At 44.5% G+C, this 13523-nt stretch overlaps 1 protein-coding gene across 1 annotated transcript in view; it reads left to right on the top strand.

Annotated features, from left to right (window-relative positions):
- The first annotated feature begins 11823 nt into the window (after positions 1 to 11823).
- The window catches only part of SLC22A5 (solute carrier family 22 member 5), a 36230-nt gene continuing 34530 nt past the window's right edge, over positions 11824 to 13523 (top strand). Inside the window, exon 1 of the mRNA XM_064275251.1 lies at positions 11824 to 12413. Within this exon, the coding sequence (XP_064131321.1) occupies positions 12021 to 12413 (393 nt within the window). The 5' untranslated portion in view covers positions 11824 to 12020. The remainder of the gene's footprint in view (positions 12414 to 13523) is intronic.

Below are 13523 nucleotides of genomic sequence, written 5' to 3'. Positions count from 1 at the left end.
TGCAGCATTATATCGACAGGGAACTGCCAGAAATTCAGGCCGATTTCAGAAGAGGATGTGGAACTAGGGATATCATTGCTGATGTCAGATGGATCCTGGCTGAAAGCAGAGAATACCAGAAGGACGTTTACCTGTGTTTTATTGACTATGCAAAGGCTTTCAACTGTGTGGATCATAACAAACTATGGATAACACTGTGAAGAATGGGAATTCCAGAACACTTAATTGTGCCCATGAGGAACCTTTACATGGATCAAGAGGCAGTTGTTCGGACAGAACAAGGGGATGCTGATGGGTTTAAAGTCAGGAAAGGTGTGCGTCAGGGTTGTGTTCTTTTACCATACCTATTTAATCTGTATGCTGAACAAATAATCCGAGAAGCTGGACTCTATGAAGAAGAATGGGGCATCAGTATTGGAGGAAGACTCATTAACAACCTGCGTTATGCAGATGACACAACCTTGCTTGCTGAAGGTGAAGAGGACTTGAAGCACTTACTAATGAAGATCAAAGACCACAGCCTTCCATGTGGATTACACCTCAACATAAAGAAAACAAAAATCCTTGCAACTGGACCAATGAGCAACATCATAATAAATGGAGAAAAGATTGAAGTTGTCAAGGATTTCATTTGACTTGGATCCACAATCAACAGCCATGGAAGCAGCCATCAAGAAATCAAAAGACGCACTGGGTAAATCTGCTGCAAAGGACCTCTTTAAAGTGTTGAAGAGCAAAGATGCCACCCTGAGGACTAAGGTGTACCTGACCCAAGCCATGGTATTTTCAATCACATCATATGCACGTGAAAGCTGGACATTGAATAAGGAAGACCAAAGAAGAGTTGACGCCTTTGAATTGTGGTGTTGGCGAAGAATATTGAATATACCATGGACTGCCAAAAGAACGAACAAATCTGTCTTGGAAGAAGTGCGGCCAGAATGCTCCTTAGAAACAAGGATGGCAAGACTGTGTCTTACATACTTTGGACATGTTGTCAGGAGGGATGAGTCCTGGAGAAGGACATCATGCTTGGCAGAGTACAGGCTCAGTGGAAAAGAGGAAGACCCTCAACGAGGTGGATTGACACGGTGGCTGCAACAGTGAGCTTAAGCATAACGATGATTGTGAGGATGGCGCAGGACCGGGCAGTGTTTCATTCTGTTGTGCATAGGGTCGGTATGAGTCGGAACCAACTCGATGGCACCTAACAAGAACAACAACATTATACACTCACCATAGTCAAAACATCCTGGTACTGGTACAACAACAGACATCTAGACAATGGAACAGAATTGAGAACCCAGATGTAGATCCATCCATGAAGAGCTGATACTTGGCAAAGGCCCAAGGTCCATTAAATGGGTAAAAGACAGTCTTTTTAACAAATAGTGCTGGCATAACTGGATGTCCATCTGTAAAAAAATGAAAAAAGATCCATACCTCACACCATACACAAAAACTAACTCAAAATGGATCAAAGACTTAAATATAAAATCTAAAATGATGAAGATCATGGAAGAAAAAATAGGGACAATGCTAGGGGCCCTAATACATGGCATAAATAGGATACAAACCATAACTAACAATGAACAAACACCAGACAAGAAACAAGAAAATTGGGAGCTCCTGAAAATTAAACACTTAGCTCATCGAAAGACTTTGCCAAAAGAGTAAAAAGAAAACCTACAGACTGGGGAAAAAGTTTGGCTATGACATATCTGACAAGGGTCTAATCTCTAAAATCTACAAGATACTGTAATACCTCAACAATAAAAAGACAAATAACCCAATCAAAAAATGGGCAAAGGATATGAACAGGCACTTCACCACAGAAGACAGTTCAGAAGGCAGTCTTGGACGGTACAGATCCCTGACGGTCTCCTTGTTTGGTCAACCAATAAAGCTGCTTTTCGTTCTCCCCAAGTTGGTCTCCATCTTTTTGGCCTTGAACAGAGTTGTGCCAAGCAGAACCTGGTGTTCCCAGCAACATTTTCTGGCGAGCCAGCCAGGTGTCATCTCTCTGTGTTGGAGGTGGACCAGATGGATGACCCAACCAAAAGTCCAGTGCACACCAGGAGATTTCTCCAGGGGACCAACAGCAGGTCCTCGAGGCCAATACCTCCTCAACCCGATGGTGACTCCTCTAGGGGAGACAAAATTCAGCTGGTTATTCCCTGGGAAGGAGGACATTTATTCCTCGATATGCTCATCTTCAAGACCCTGGATCAACACCTGAGGTCCCTCTGCATTCCATCCAGCCCAGTGACCAGGTCCTGATCAAAACCTGGAAGTCTGACATCCTATAGGAAACGCAGACTGGACCGTTTGAAGTTCTTCTCATCACCCCTACTGCAGTTAAGGTCAGGGGATTAAGTGCCTGGATTCATCATACCAGAACGAAGTCTGCCACCAGACGTTGAGAGTCAAACTTCCCAAAACCAAGAAAATTGGACTTGTGACCCCCAGAAGACCTTAAGTGTATGTTCCATAGGGATCCCTAGTATGTCAGTAAGTGCCGCCATGGTCATTACAAGACCTAAAGTACCTGTTTAAGAGACCGAGTTTTCAACCCACAGAATATGGATTTATTCTTCAATGTTTGCATTCTGTTAACTGTGATTTTTTTTTTCCCTTCATGTTCATATTTCACCTGTTTTAAGATAGTAGGCCTCTTAAGTTAGACCCTGCTTCATGAAAATATGAAGCCAAGGTACTTCCCCTTCATTCTTCTGCCAACTCTGCCCCTCAAATGGTGTTGACAGAGAGTGCTTTTGTCAAATTAGCCCCATCAGGAACAGGTGTGCTTTGGGCTCCTCCAGCCTATGTATTTCTGTGTGGAAGTACAAGGCATCCAGAATTCCTAACCCCAAACCCAACTCCCAAACCCTATGCCTGGGCAATCCAATGTTGGATAGCTAAAAAACTCTTTTGGTATTTTCCTCTTTTCTTGCAGTAGGACTAACTGTACTCTTTCTTGTCTGCAGGTTTGGACCCTGCCTCCTAAGCCTCCTAGCCAAATTATCTTAGGCTGGAAGCTATCCAACAGTTCCAAGAGGGAGAATCCTAAACTTTTAGAGCCGCCCCATGCTGGCTCACCATCCCTTTTCAGCAGGAAGCAGTTTAAAGAGTCATCACCCTGTCTCCCCTTTCCTGCAGCTCATTGTCTTGCTACTAACCAATAACATGTTAGTGTGAAAAGAAAAAGGAGAGCATAAGGCAGGGCTGGAGCCATAAAGCCATTTTTCTTAGCCTCAAGACAGCCCCTCACCCCGCCCATTTCCTAGAGTTTTTTCTTTTCCTCCACAGAACCTCCTTAAAGAGAAACAGCCACCAGCTAGCTGGAATCAGCTGAAACAGGTCCTGCCCTCCATCCCGGTATTCCAGATGACCTTTAGCTCATTAACTGCTTCATGCAAGGTAAAGTCTCTGCCCCTGGGTAGGGAGCTGACATGCTAATGAACAAAAATGACTAATTTCCTCTTGCAAGGGGAATCGAACCCAGGGCCTTAGAAAATGCTTACTCATTCTAAAACATTCCACGCCTGTGTGCATGCCATTTTGGATTCTGAAACCGATCCTTCCTATATAAATCAGCCTGACAAGCGGCCTGCGAGGCAGTCTTGGATGGCACAGAGCCCCAGCTGTTTCTTGCTTCGTCAACCAATAAAGTTGCCTTTTGTTCTCCCCACCCCACACGCCTCCCCCTCCAAAAAAGAAAGGACAGTTCAGGTGGCTAACAGACAAATGAAGAAATGCTTGAGATCATTAGCCATTAGAGAAATGCAAATCAAAACTACACAGAGATACCATCTCACCCCGACAATACTGGCATTAATCCAAAAAAACACAAACTAACAAATGCTGGAGATATTGAGGGGAGACTGGAACTCTTATGCACTGCTGCTGGGAATATAAAGCAGTACAACCACTTGGAAAACGATACAGCACTTCTTTAAAAAGCCAGAAATAGAAATACCATACGATCCAGCAATCTCATTCCTAGGAATATACCCTAGAAAAATAACAGCCATTACACAAATACACATATGCACATCCATGCTCATCGCAGCACTATTCACAACAGCAAAAAAAAAAGAAAAAAAAGAAACAACCTAAATGCCCATCAACAAATGAATGAATAAACAAATCACGGTACATACACACGATGGAATATTATGCAACGACAAAGAACAATGATGAATTTGTGAAACATCTCACAATGTGGATGAATCTGGAGGGCATTATGCTGAGTGAAATAAGTCAGTCATATAAGGGCAAATATTGTATGAGGCCACTATTATAAGAACTCAAGAAAAGGTTTACACACAGAAAAAGACATTCTTTGATGGTGGGGGAGGAAGGACTACTAACTAGATAGTGGACAAGTGTCAACTTCGGTGAAGGGAAGAACAACACACAATTTAGGGGAAGTGAGCACAACTGGACCAAAGAAAAAGCACAGAAGTTTCCTAGAACATCCAAACAGTTTGAGGGACTGAGTAGCTGGGGCTCAGGGCTGGGGACCATAGTCTCAGGGGACATTTAGGTCAACTGGCATAACTTAGTTCATAAAGAAAATGTTCTACATCCCACTTTGGTGAGTAGCATCTGGGGTCTGAAAAGCTTTTGAGCAGCCAACTAAAGTACATCTATTGATCCCATCCCAACCGGAGCAAAGGAGAATGAAGAAAAAGAAAGGCACAAGGAAAATATTAGCCCAAAAGACTAAAGGACCACATGAACCAGAGACTCCACCAGCCTGAGACCAGAAGAACTAGATGGTGCCTGGCTATCACCACCAACCGCTCTTACAGGGATCACAACAGAAAGTCCCAGAAAGAGTGGGAGAAAAATGTAGAACAGGATCCAAATTCACACAAAAAAGACCAGACTTACTGGTCTGACAGAGACTGGAGGAACTCCCAAGACTATGGCCTCCAGGCATTCTGCTAACCCAGAACTGAAACCATTCCTGAAGCCCACTTTTCAGACAAAGATTAGTCAGGTCTATAAAACAAAAAATGACACACATGAGGAAGTGCTTCTTAGTTCAATCAAATATACAAGACCAAACGGGCAATTCCTGTTCAAAAGCAAGAAGAGAAGGCAGGAAGGGACTGGACTTGGGTGAATGGACACAGCGAACCCAGAGTGGAAAGGGGGAGAGTGCTGTCACAATTGTGGGGACTGCAATCAATGCCACAAAGCTGTACGTGTATACATTTTTTGAATGAGAAATTAACCTGAGTTGTAAACTTCCACCTAAAGCACAATAAAATTAAAAAAAAAAAAAGAAAGAAAACTTGCCCAAGGTCACAAGCTAGGAATTAAAGTTAGGAACTGAATACTGGTCTTTCTACTCTAAGCAGAGGCTCTGCTCTTAACCAATACACCGTATCGTCTCTTAACATGGAAATAATTAGAAGGTTTAGTTGTCTGTAACGTTCTATGGCATGGAAGGTAAAACAAATCAAGGAGCTATATATGTTTATTCTTCTAGATTGGAATGGAACATATTGTTCAATTCAAATAATCTATGTAACATTATGCTGAGTGGTTACTGAGGGGTGGTTACTGGGGGGTGGGTATGGAAAGGCATGCCTGGGTGGCACAAAGCACTTGGCTGCTAACGGAAAAGTTGGAGGTTCAAGTCCACCCAGAGGTGCCATTGAAAACATACACATAAGGTTGCCATGAGTTGGAACTGACTCAATTGGCAACTGGCTTTTATTTTTTTGGAGGTGGGAGGAGAAACGAGCAGTCATTGCTTAGGGGGCACTGAGTTTCTGTTAATGGTGGTAGAATAATTTGTAAACAGTGGCGATGGTTACACAATATGAACGTAATCAATGTCGTGGAACTATACATGGTAAAAAAAAAATGTTGAATTGGCAAATATTTTGTTATGCTTATTTTTACCACAATAAAGCAATTTTTAAAAACCCATGAATTACTGATGATGGAAAAATTGCATGAAGGGTAGGGTTGCACAGCTAATTAATGTAATTGCTGTCAATAAGTTGTATACCTATAAAAAGTTGAATTGGCAAAGGTTGTGTGATAGATATATTTACAACAATAACAACAACAAAAAGAGCACCTGCCGAGGCTGTTTATGTACAACCAAACACCTCATGGGATTTGGTTTCTTGGTTTGGAGATTTGTTGTTGTTAGGTGCCATCGAGTCGGTTCTTGGTTTGGAGGTTTGTTGTTGTTAGGTGCCATCGAGTTGGTTCCGACTCATAGCGACTCTGTGTACAACAAAACGAAACATTGCCCAGCCCTGTGCATTGTTGTAGCCACTGTGTCAATCCATTTTCTTGAGGGTCTTCCTCTTTTTCACTGGTCCTCTACTTTACCAAGCATGATGTCCTTCTCCAGGGACTGGTTCCTCCTGATAACACGTCCAAAGTATGTGAGACGCAGTCTCACCATCCTTGCTTCTAAGGAGCATTCCGGCTGTACCTCCTCCAAGACAGATCAGTTCGTTCTTTTGGCAGTCCATGGTATATTCAATATTCCTTGCCAACACAGAACTCAAAGGCGTCAACTCTTCATCGGTCTTCCTTAATCATCGTCCAGCTTTCATATGTATATGACAGTCTACTGAAAACACCATGGCTTGGGTCAGGCACATCTTAGTCTTCAAGGTGACACCTTTGCTTTTCAACACTTCAAAGAGGTCTTTTGCAACAGATTTGCCCAATGCAATTTGTCTTTTGATTTCTCGACTACTGCTTCCAAAGGTTTTGATTGTTGCTTCAAGTAAAATGAAATCATTGATAACTTAAATCTTTTCCTTGTTTATCATGATGTTGCTTATTGGTCCAGTTGTGAGGATTTTCATTTTCTTTATGTTGAGGTGTAATCCATACTGAAGGCTGTGGTCTTTGATCTTCATCAGTAAGTGTTTCAAGTCCTCTTCACTTTGAGAAAGCAAGGTTGTGTCACCTGCATAACACAGGTCGTTAATGAGTCTTCCTCCCATACTGATGTCCTGTTCTTCTTCATGTAGTCCAGCTTCTTGGATTATTTGTTCAGCATACAGACTAAGTATGGAGAATGGATACAACCTTGACGCACACCTTTCCTGGCTTTAAACCTTGTGGTATCCCCTTGCTCTGTTCGAACGACTGCCTCTTGATCTATGTGCAGGTTCCTCATGAGCACCGCCATAGATTGAATTATGTCCCACCAAAAATGTGTTTATCAATTTGGCTGGGCTGTGATTTCCAGCATTGTGTGGTTGTCCTCCATTTTGTGATTGTAATTTTATGTTAAAAAGGATTAGCGTGGGATTATAACACCCTTACCCAGGTCACATTCCTGATCCAGTGTAAGGGGAGTTTCCCTGGGGTGTGGCCTGCACGACCTTTTATCTCCCAAGAGATAAAAAAGGAAAGCAAAGCAAGGAGAGAATTGAGGACCTCATACTACCAAGAAAGGAGCACCAGGAGCAGAGTGCATCCTTTGGACCTGAGGTTCCTGCCTTGAGATGCTCCCAGACCAAGGGAAGACTGATGCATCACAAGGTCCTTCCTTCAGAGCCAGCAGAGAGAGAAAGCCTTCCCCCTGGGGCCAGCTCCCTGAATTTGGACTTCTAGCCTACTGGACTGTGAAAGAATAAATTTCTCTTTGTTAAAGCCATACACTTGTGGTATTTCTGTTATAGCAGCACTAGATGACTAAAACAACCACATCTAAGTGTTCCAGAATTTCCATTCTTTGCAATTTTATCCATAATTTGTTCTAATCCACAGAGTCAAACGCCTTTGCATAGTCAATAAAACACAGGTAAAGATCTTTCTGGTATTATCTGCTTTTAGCTAGGATCCATCTGACATCAGCAATGATATCCCTGGTTCCATGTCCTCTTCTAAATTCAGCTTGAATTTCTGGCAGTTCCCTGTCAATATACTGCTGCAGCCACCTTTGAATGATCTTCAGCAAAATTTTACTTGCACGTGATATTAATGATATTGTTCAATAATTTCCATATTTGGTTGCATCACGTTTCCTGGGAATAGGCATAAATACGGATCTCTTCCAATCGGTCGGCCATGTAGCTGTCTTCCTAATTTCTTGGTATAGACGAGTAAGCACATCCAGTGCTGCATCCGTTTGTTGAAACATCTCAATTGGTGTTCCGTCAATTCCTGGAGTCTTGTTTTTTTTTCAGTTGTGCTTTAAGTGAAAGTTTACAGTTCAAGTCAGTTTTTCATCAAAAACTCATACACACATTGTTATGTGACCCTAATTGCTCTCCCTACAATGTGACAGCACACTTCTCTCCACCCTGTATTTCCTGTATCCATTCAATGAGCTCCTATCCCCTTCTGCCTTCTCATCTCACCTCTGGACAGGAGCTGCCCATTTAGTCTCATTTGCCTACTTGAGCCAAGAAGCACACTCTTCACCAGTATCATTTTATGTGTTGTAGTCCAGTCTAATCTTTGAAGAGCTGGCTTCAGGAATGGTTTTAGTTCTGGGCTAGCAGAGAGTTCAGGGGCCTTGTCTTCTGTGGTGACTCCAGTCTTAGTCAGACCATCAAGCCTGGTCTTTTTACTAGAATTTGAGTTCTGCACCCCACTTTTCTCCTGCTCCATCAGGGACTTTCTGTTGTGCTCCCTGTCAGGGCCATCTTTGGTAGTAGCCAGGCACCATCCAGTTCTTCTGGTCTCAGGCCAATGAAGTCTCTGATTCATGTGGCCCTTTCTGTCTCTTGGGCTCATATTTTCCTTGTGTCTTTGGAGTTCTTCACTCTCCTTTGTGGAGACTTGTTTTTTGACAACGCCTTCAGTGCAGCTTGGACTTCTTCCTTTAGATCTGATCATATGGTACCTCCTGAAATGGTTGAATGTTAACCAATTCTTTTTGGTATTGTGACTCTGTATTCCTTCAATCTTCTTTTGATGTTTCTTGATTTGTTCAGTATTTTGCCCATAGAATCTTTCAATATTGCAACTTGAGGCTTGAATTTTTTCTTCAGTTCTTTCAGCTTGAAAAATGCCAAGCGTATTCTTCCCTTTTGCTTTTCCAACTCCAGGTCTTTGCAATTTCAATATAATACTTTATATTGTCTTCTTGAACTGCCGTTTGAAATCTACTGTTCAGCTCTTTTACTTCATCATTTATGGCAAATGATTTGTTTTCCCCTGAATGATCTCCAAGTTCTTTGGTAACATACTGAATTGTTTTCAAAGCCTATCAAGAGGATCTTCTGATGCCCACTTGATATCTCCCTCATGTTAAAATAAGACTTTTTGACCTGTTTCTTCAGGACACAGACCAGCATTTTCTTCATTGTAAGTCTTCATTTGTTTTGAAATATGAAAACAATATTTTAGAATTGATTCAAGAAACAGGCTTATTTTTAAGAAGCTTGTTTTTCCTTTTCAGTTAGTCCTAGAAAAGGACTGTTACTGAAGATAAGATGTTTAAAAAGGATTAAGTACATTTCTGAGTGCATCCATCTTCAGGAAACAGGAATACTGAACAGTAACATTTTTTCTCATTTTTAAAAAATCTATTATACTTTATGAAAATGTTTATATTTCCTTGTGTAAAACCTACTGACAAAGTTGGTTCCCCCTTCTGTATTTTTATTTTCAATTTATAGTTACTATTAAATACTGCTTATACAACAGATCACTTTCTAAAAATGCACACCTAGTTTCTTTTCCCTATCACTAAGCCACTTCTAGGAGTCCTGCAAGCAGAACGGTTAAGTGCTCAGCTGCTATCTGAAAGGTCGGCCCTTCAAACCCACCCGGCAGTTCCACAGGTGAAAAGACTTGCGATCTGCTCCCGTAAAGACTGGACTTGATGGTACACAACAACAATCAGCCACTATTACTTTATAACCATTATTATATACTATAATGCACAGAGTAGAACTGCCCGATAGAGTTTCCAAGGAGCGCCTGGTGGATTCGAACTGCCGACCTCTTGGTTAGCAGCCATAGCACTTAACCACTACGCCACCAGGAGCAGCAGCCCAAATTCTGACAAGACTTAGAACTGTGCTGTCCAATAAAAAGAGTCCTTGGGTGGTGCAAATGACTAATGCTGTTGGCTGCTAACTGAAAGGCTGGAGGTTAAAGTCCACTCAGAGGCATCTCAGAAGAAAGGCCTGGTGAACTGGTAAACTGGTCCAATAAAATAGCCAAATGCGACTACTTATCACTTGAAATGCAGCTAATCCAAATTGAAACCTGCTGTAAAATACACATTAGATTCTTACATTTACTATGGAAAAAAAAAAGAATATATCTCAGTAATTTCTATATGGATTACATGTTGAAATGATAATGTTCTGAATATACTGGATTAAATAAATATATTATTAAAATTAATTTCACCCATTTCTTTTTACCTTTTTAATGTGGAGGGTTGCCAGATAAAATAGAGGACAACCAGGTACCTTCAAATTTCAGATGTCTCTACATGGGACATAAAACCAAAACTCAAACCCACTGCCTTTGAGTGGATTTCCACTCATAGTGATCCCATAGGGTTTCCAAGGCTGTAAATGTCTGCAGAAGCAGATTGCCACATCTTTCTCACACTTACACTAAAAAATTATTTGGTGTTTATCTGGAATTCAAATTTAGCTGGGTACTCTATTTTTCTATTTGCTAAATCTGGCAACTTTATTAATACGGTTACTAGAAAATTTTAAACTATTCTATCGGACAGAGCTGCCTTAGAATCCCCTACTTGCTTCACCCCCCCCCCACCCCCCCATTGCCAGTCAACTCCTGAGTAACTGCTGTGCAGAAGTAACTAATCTGAGGCAAGCATTTAATCTCAGGGTGAATTCAGTTATCTTGAAGTCAAATTTCTACATTTGCTTGAACATGTTAAACCAAAAACGAAATAAACCCATTGCTGTCTAGCCGACTGCGATTCACAGCGACCCTATAGTACAGAGTAGAACTGCCCTATAGGGTTTCCAAGGAGCGGCTGGCGGATTCCAACTCTAGACCTTTTGGTTAGCACCCAAACTCTTAACCACTGAGCCACCAGGGTTAACAAAAAAACAAAATATGGAAAGGACATTTGGCCTAGAATCCAAAACCATTGTTTGCAGCCTCTCTACTGGGGTAGTTAACAGTACCAGTTTCAAATAATCTGTCATTAATGAAAGAATGCGCGTATCAAGGGCACCTAACCAGCAATGAGACATGGACCACCCCTATTTCCCCTATACCAAACCAAACCCATTGCCATCAGTTTGACTCATAGTGACCTTATAGGACACAGTGGAACTGCTCCATAGAGTTTCCAAAGGTGTAAATCTTTATAGAAACAGATTGTCACATCTTTCTCCTGCAGAGCAGCTGGTGGGTTCGAACCGCTGACCTTTCGGTTAGCAGCCGAGTGCTTTAACCACTGCGCCACAAAAAGAGCGGCTGTGACTGCCCTTTCCCGTTTTAATAAAAATAGGTTGGGAGAATTTTTTTAAGACCTGAGGCTCGCTGTCCCGCTAACGCACCCGCCCCCAGCGAGCCTGGCCTCCAATGCGGAGACCACAAACCTCGCCGTCTACCTAAACCGAACCTGGACTACTGCTGCTATACTCTGCGGGCTTGGTCTGCCTACCCCAGCCCCGGCCCCTGGACAGCGGCCCCGCCCAAGCCTCAGGTGCACCCTGCGGCCCTGCCAGCCCAACCGCCACCATGCCGGCCCTGCCCCGGCTCCGCCCCGGCTCCGCCCCCACGCGCGCCGCAATGCCGGCCGGCGGGGCGGGCCTTGCAGCCCAAACCAAGACCCCGCCCCGGCCTCGCGCTCTATGTAAAGCCAGCCCGCGGGGGCGGGGGCCGCGGCGGCGGCGGGAGATCGTGAACCTACTTCATCCGCGGACCGGCTCCGAGTCGGTCGCTCAGTCTGTCCAGTGGTGGCCTGCCCGCGCGCACGCGCACGCGCACACGCGTACACGCCCTTTGCGCCCCGCCTCCGCGCGCCCCGGTGAACCGCGACCCCAGGCCAAGCGGCGCCGGCCGCTGAGGGAAGCATGAGGGACTACGACGAGGTGACTGCCTTCCTGGGCGAGTGGGGGCCCTTCCAGCGCCTCATCTTCTTCCTGCTCAGCGCCAGCATCATCCCCAACGGTTTCAACGGCCTTTCGGCGGTGTTCCTGATAGGAACCCCCGAGCACCACTGCCGGGTACCGGGCTCCGCGAACCTGAGCAGCGCGTGGCGCAACCACAGTATCCCGCTGCGCCTGCAGGACGGCCGGGAGGTGCCCCACAACTGCCGCCGCTACAGGCTCGCCACGCTTGCCAACTTCTCGGCGCTTGGGCTGGTGCCAGGACGCGACGTGAACCTGACGCAGCTGGAGCAGGAGAGCTGCCTGGACGGCTGGGAGTTCAGCCAGGACGTCTACCTGTCCACAATCGTGACCGAGGTGGGTACACTCGCGGTCTTTGAACCCACGACCCTGCCCCATGTGCTCGCTGGACGCTGTCACTTTTTTTTTCCCACACACTACTCCCTGGTGATGGGCATCCTCCAACTAGCTGTCTTAGGAACAGTTTGTAAAGTGACCTTCAGCCGCAGCGTGTCAGCGTGTCCGTCACAGCAGGAGTGTCAGGCTGGCCACCCATCCTAATGGCCACCCATCCTGATGCCACCTTAGACAGGGAGCCGGGAAGGCTCTGGTCACCCCTAAGAGATGCTCCACAGGCGCCTAAGGCCCTGAGTAGTCAGGGACTTCCTCTAGATGAAGGTGGATCAGAACCAGGACTTGGGCCAAGGGGCTGTCACCGGTTTTCCTCCAGCCTCTTGTAACCTGTCTAGAGGGAGGGGAAATACTCCCTTCTCTTTCCTCAACTTTTTAAGTTAAAGAAAGCATGTGTATAAAACTGTCTCCTCCTTTTTCCAGTTACTTTTTCCCCTACCTGACCTTATCCCAAAATGGCAGTCTGGCCATGTCCCTTAAGGAATTGTTTAATTTTTGCTCATGGTCAATTATCAGACTTTTAAGGCCCATGCATCTGAAGATCTCTTCTGGGCGATCTGTTGACCTGAAGTGTTTCCTAGGGTATTCTGAAGCAAAGTCATTTATCAGATTTTGTTAAAGCATACTGCCTTAGGTCATGAGAAAGTGGGAGAAAACCTTTCTCATTTCCCAGCCTCTTGGACTTTCCTTTTGGGTAGCTTTGTCTGTCCACAGGGGAACCTGCAGTCAGTAGAGCTGGATGTGTGACATGTTGCTCCCGGATGCGTGTGGATGTGCTTTGTGTCTTACTCTGACACTCGCACTCTGTCTCCCTGGAGTCTCAGCAGAACTGAGCAAGCATCACAGTGAAAAGAATCCCCCCTTGATACCCACCAAGGTACCTGGGCCCACTTGAGTGTCAAGCCCCAGCCTGCTTGGTAACTGGCACACTGTCCTGAAAGCGCCCACTGGCCAGGAGGACTAGTAGACAGTCACAGGACTCTGTGGTACGTACCAAGATAGGAAAAACATGGGAGTCTGTGGAGTACATGGGAGGGCCACCTCTCCAGCTTTCCG

Source organism: Loxodonta africana, chromosome 2 (assembly GCF_030014295.1).
Source record: "Loxodonta africana isolate mLoxAfr1 chromosome 2, mLoxAfr1.hap2, whole genome shotgun sequence".
In the NCBI taxonomy this organism is placed as follows: Eukaryota; Metazoa; Chordata; class Mammalia; order Proboscidea; family Elephantidae; genus Loxodonta; species Loxodonta africana.
Note: the sequence above shows the minus strand (reverse complement) of the source record. Positions and strands in the feature narration are given on the sequence as shown.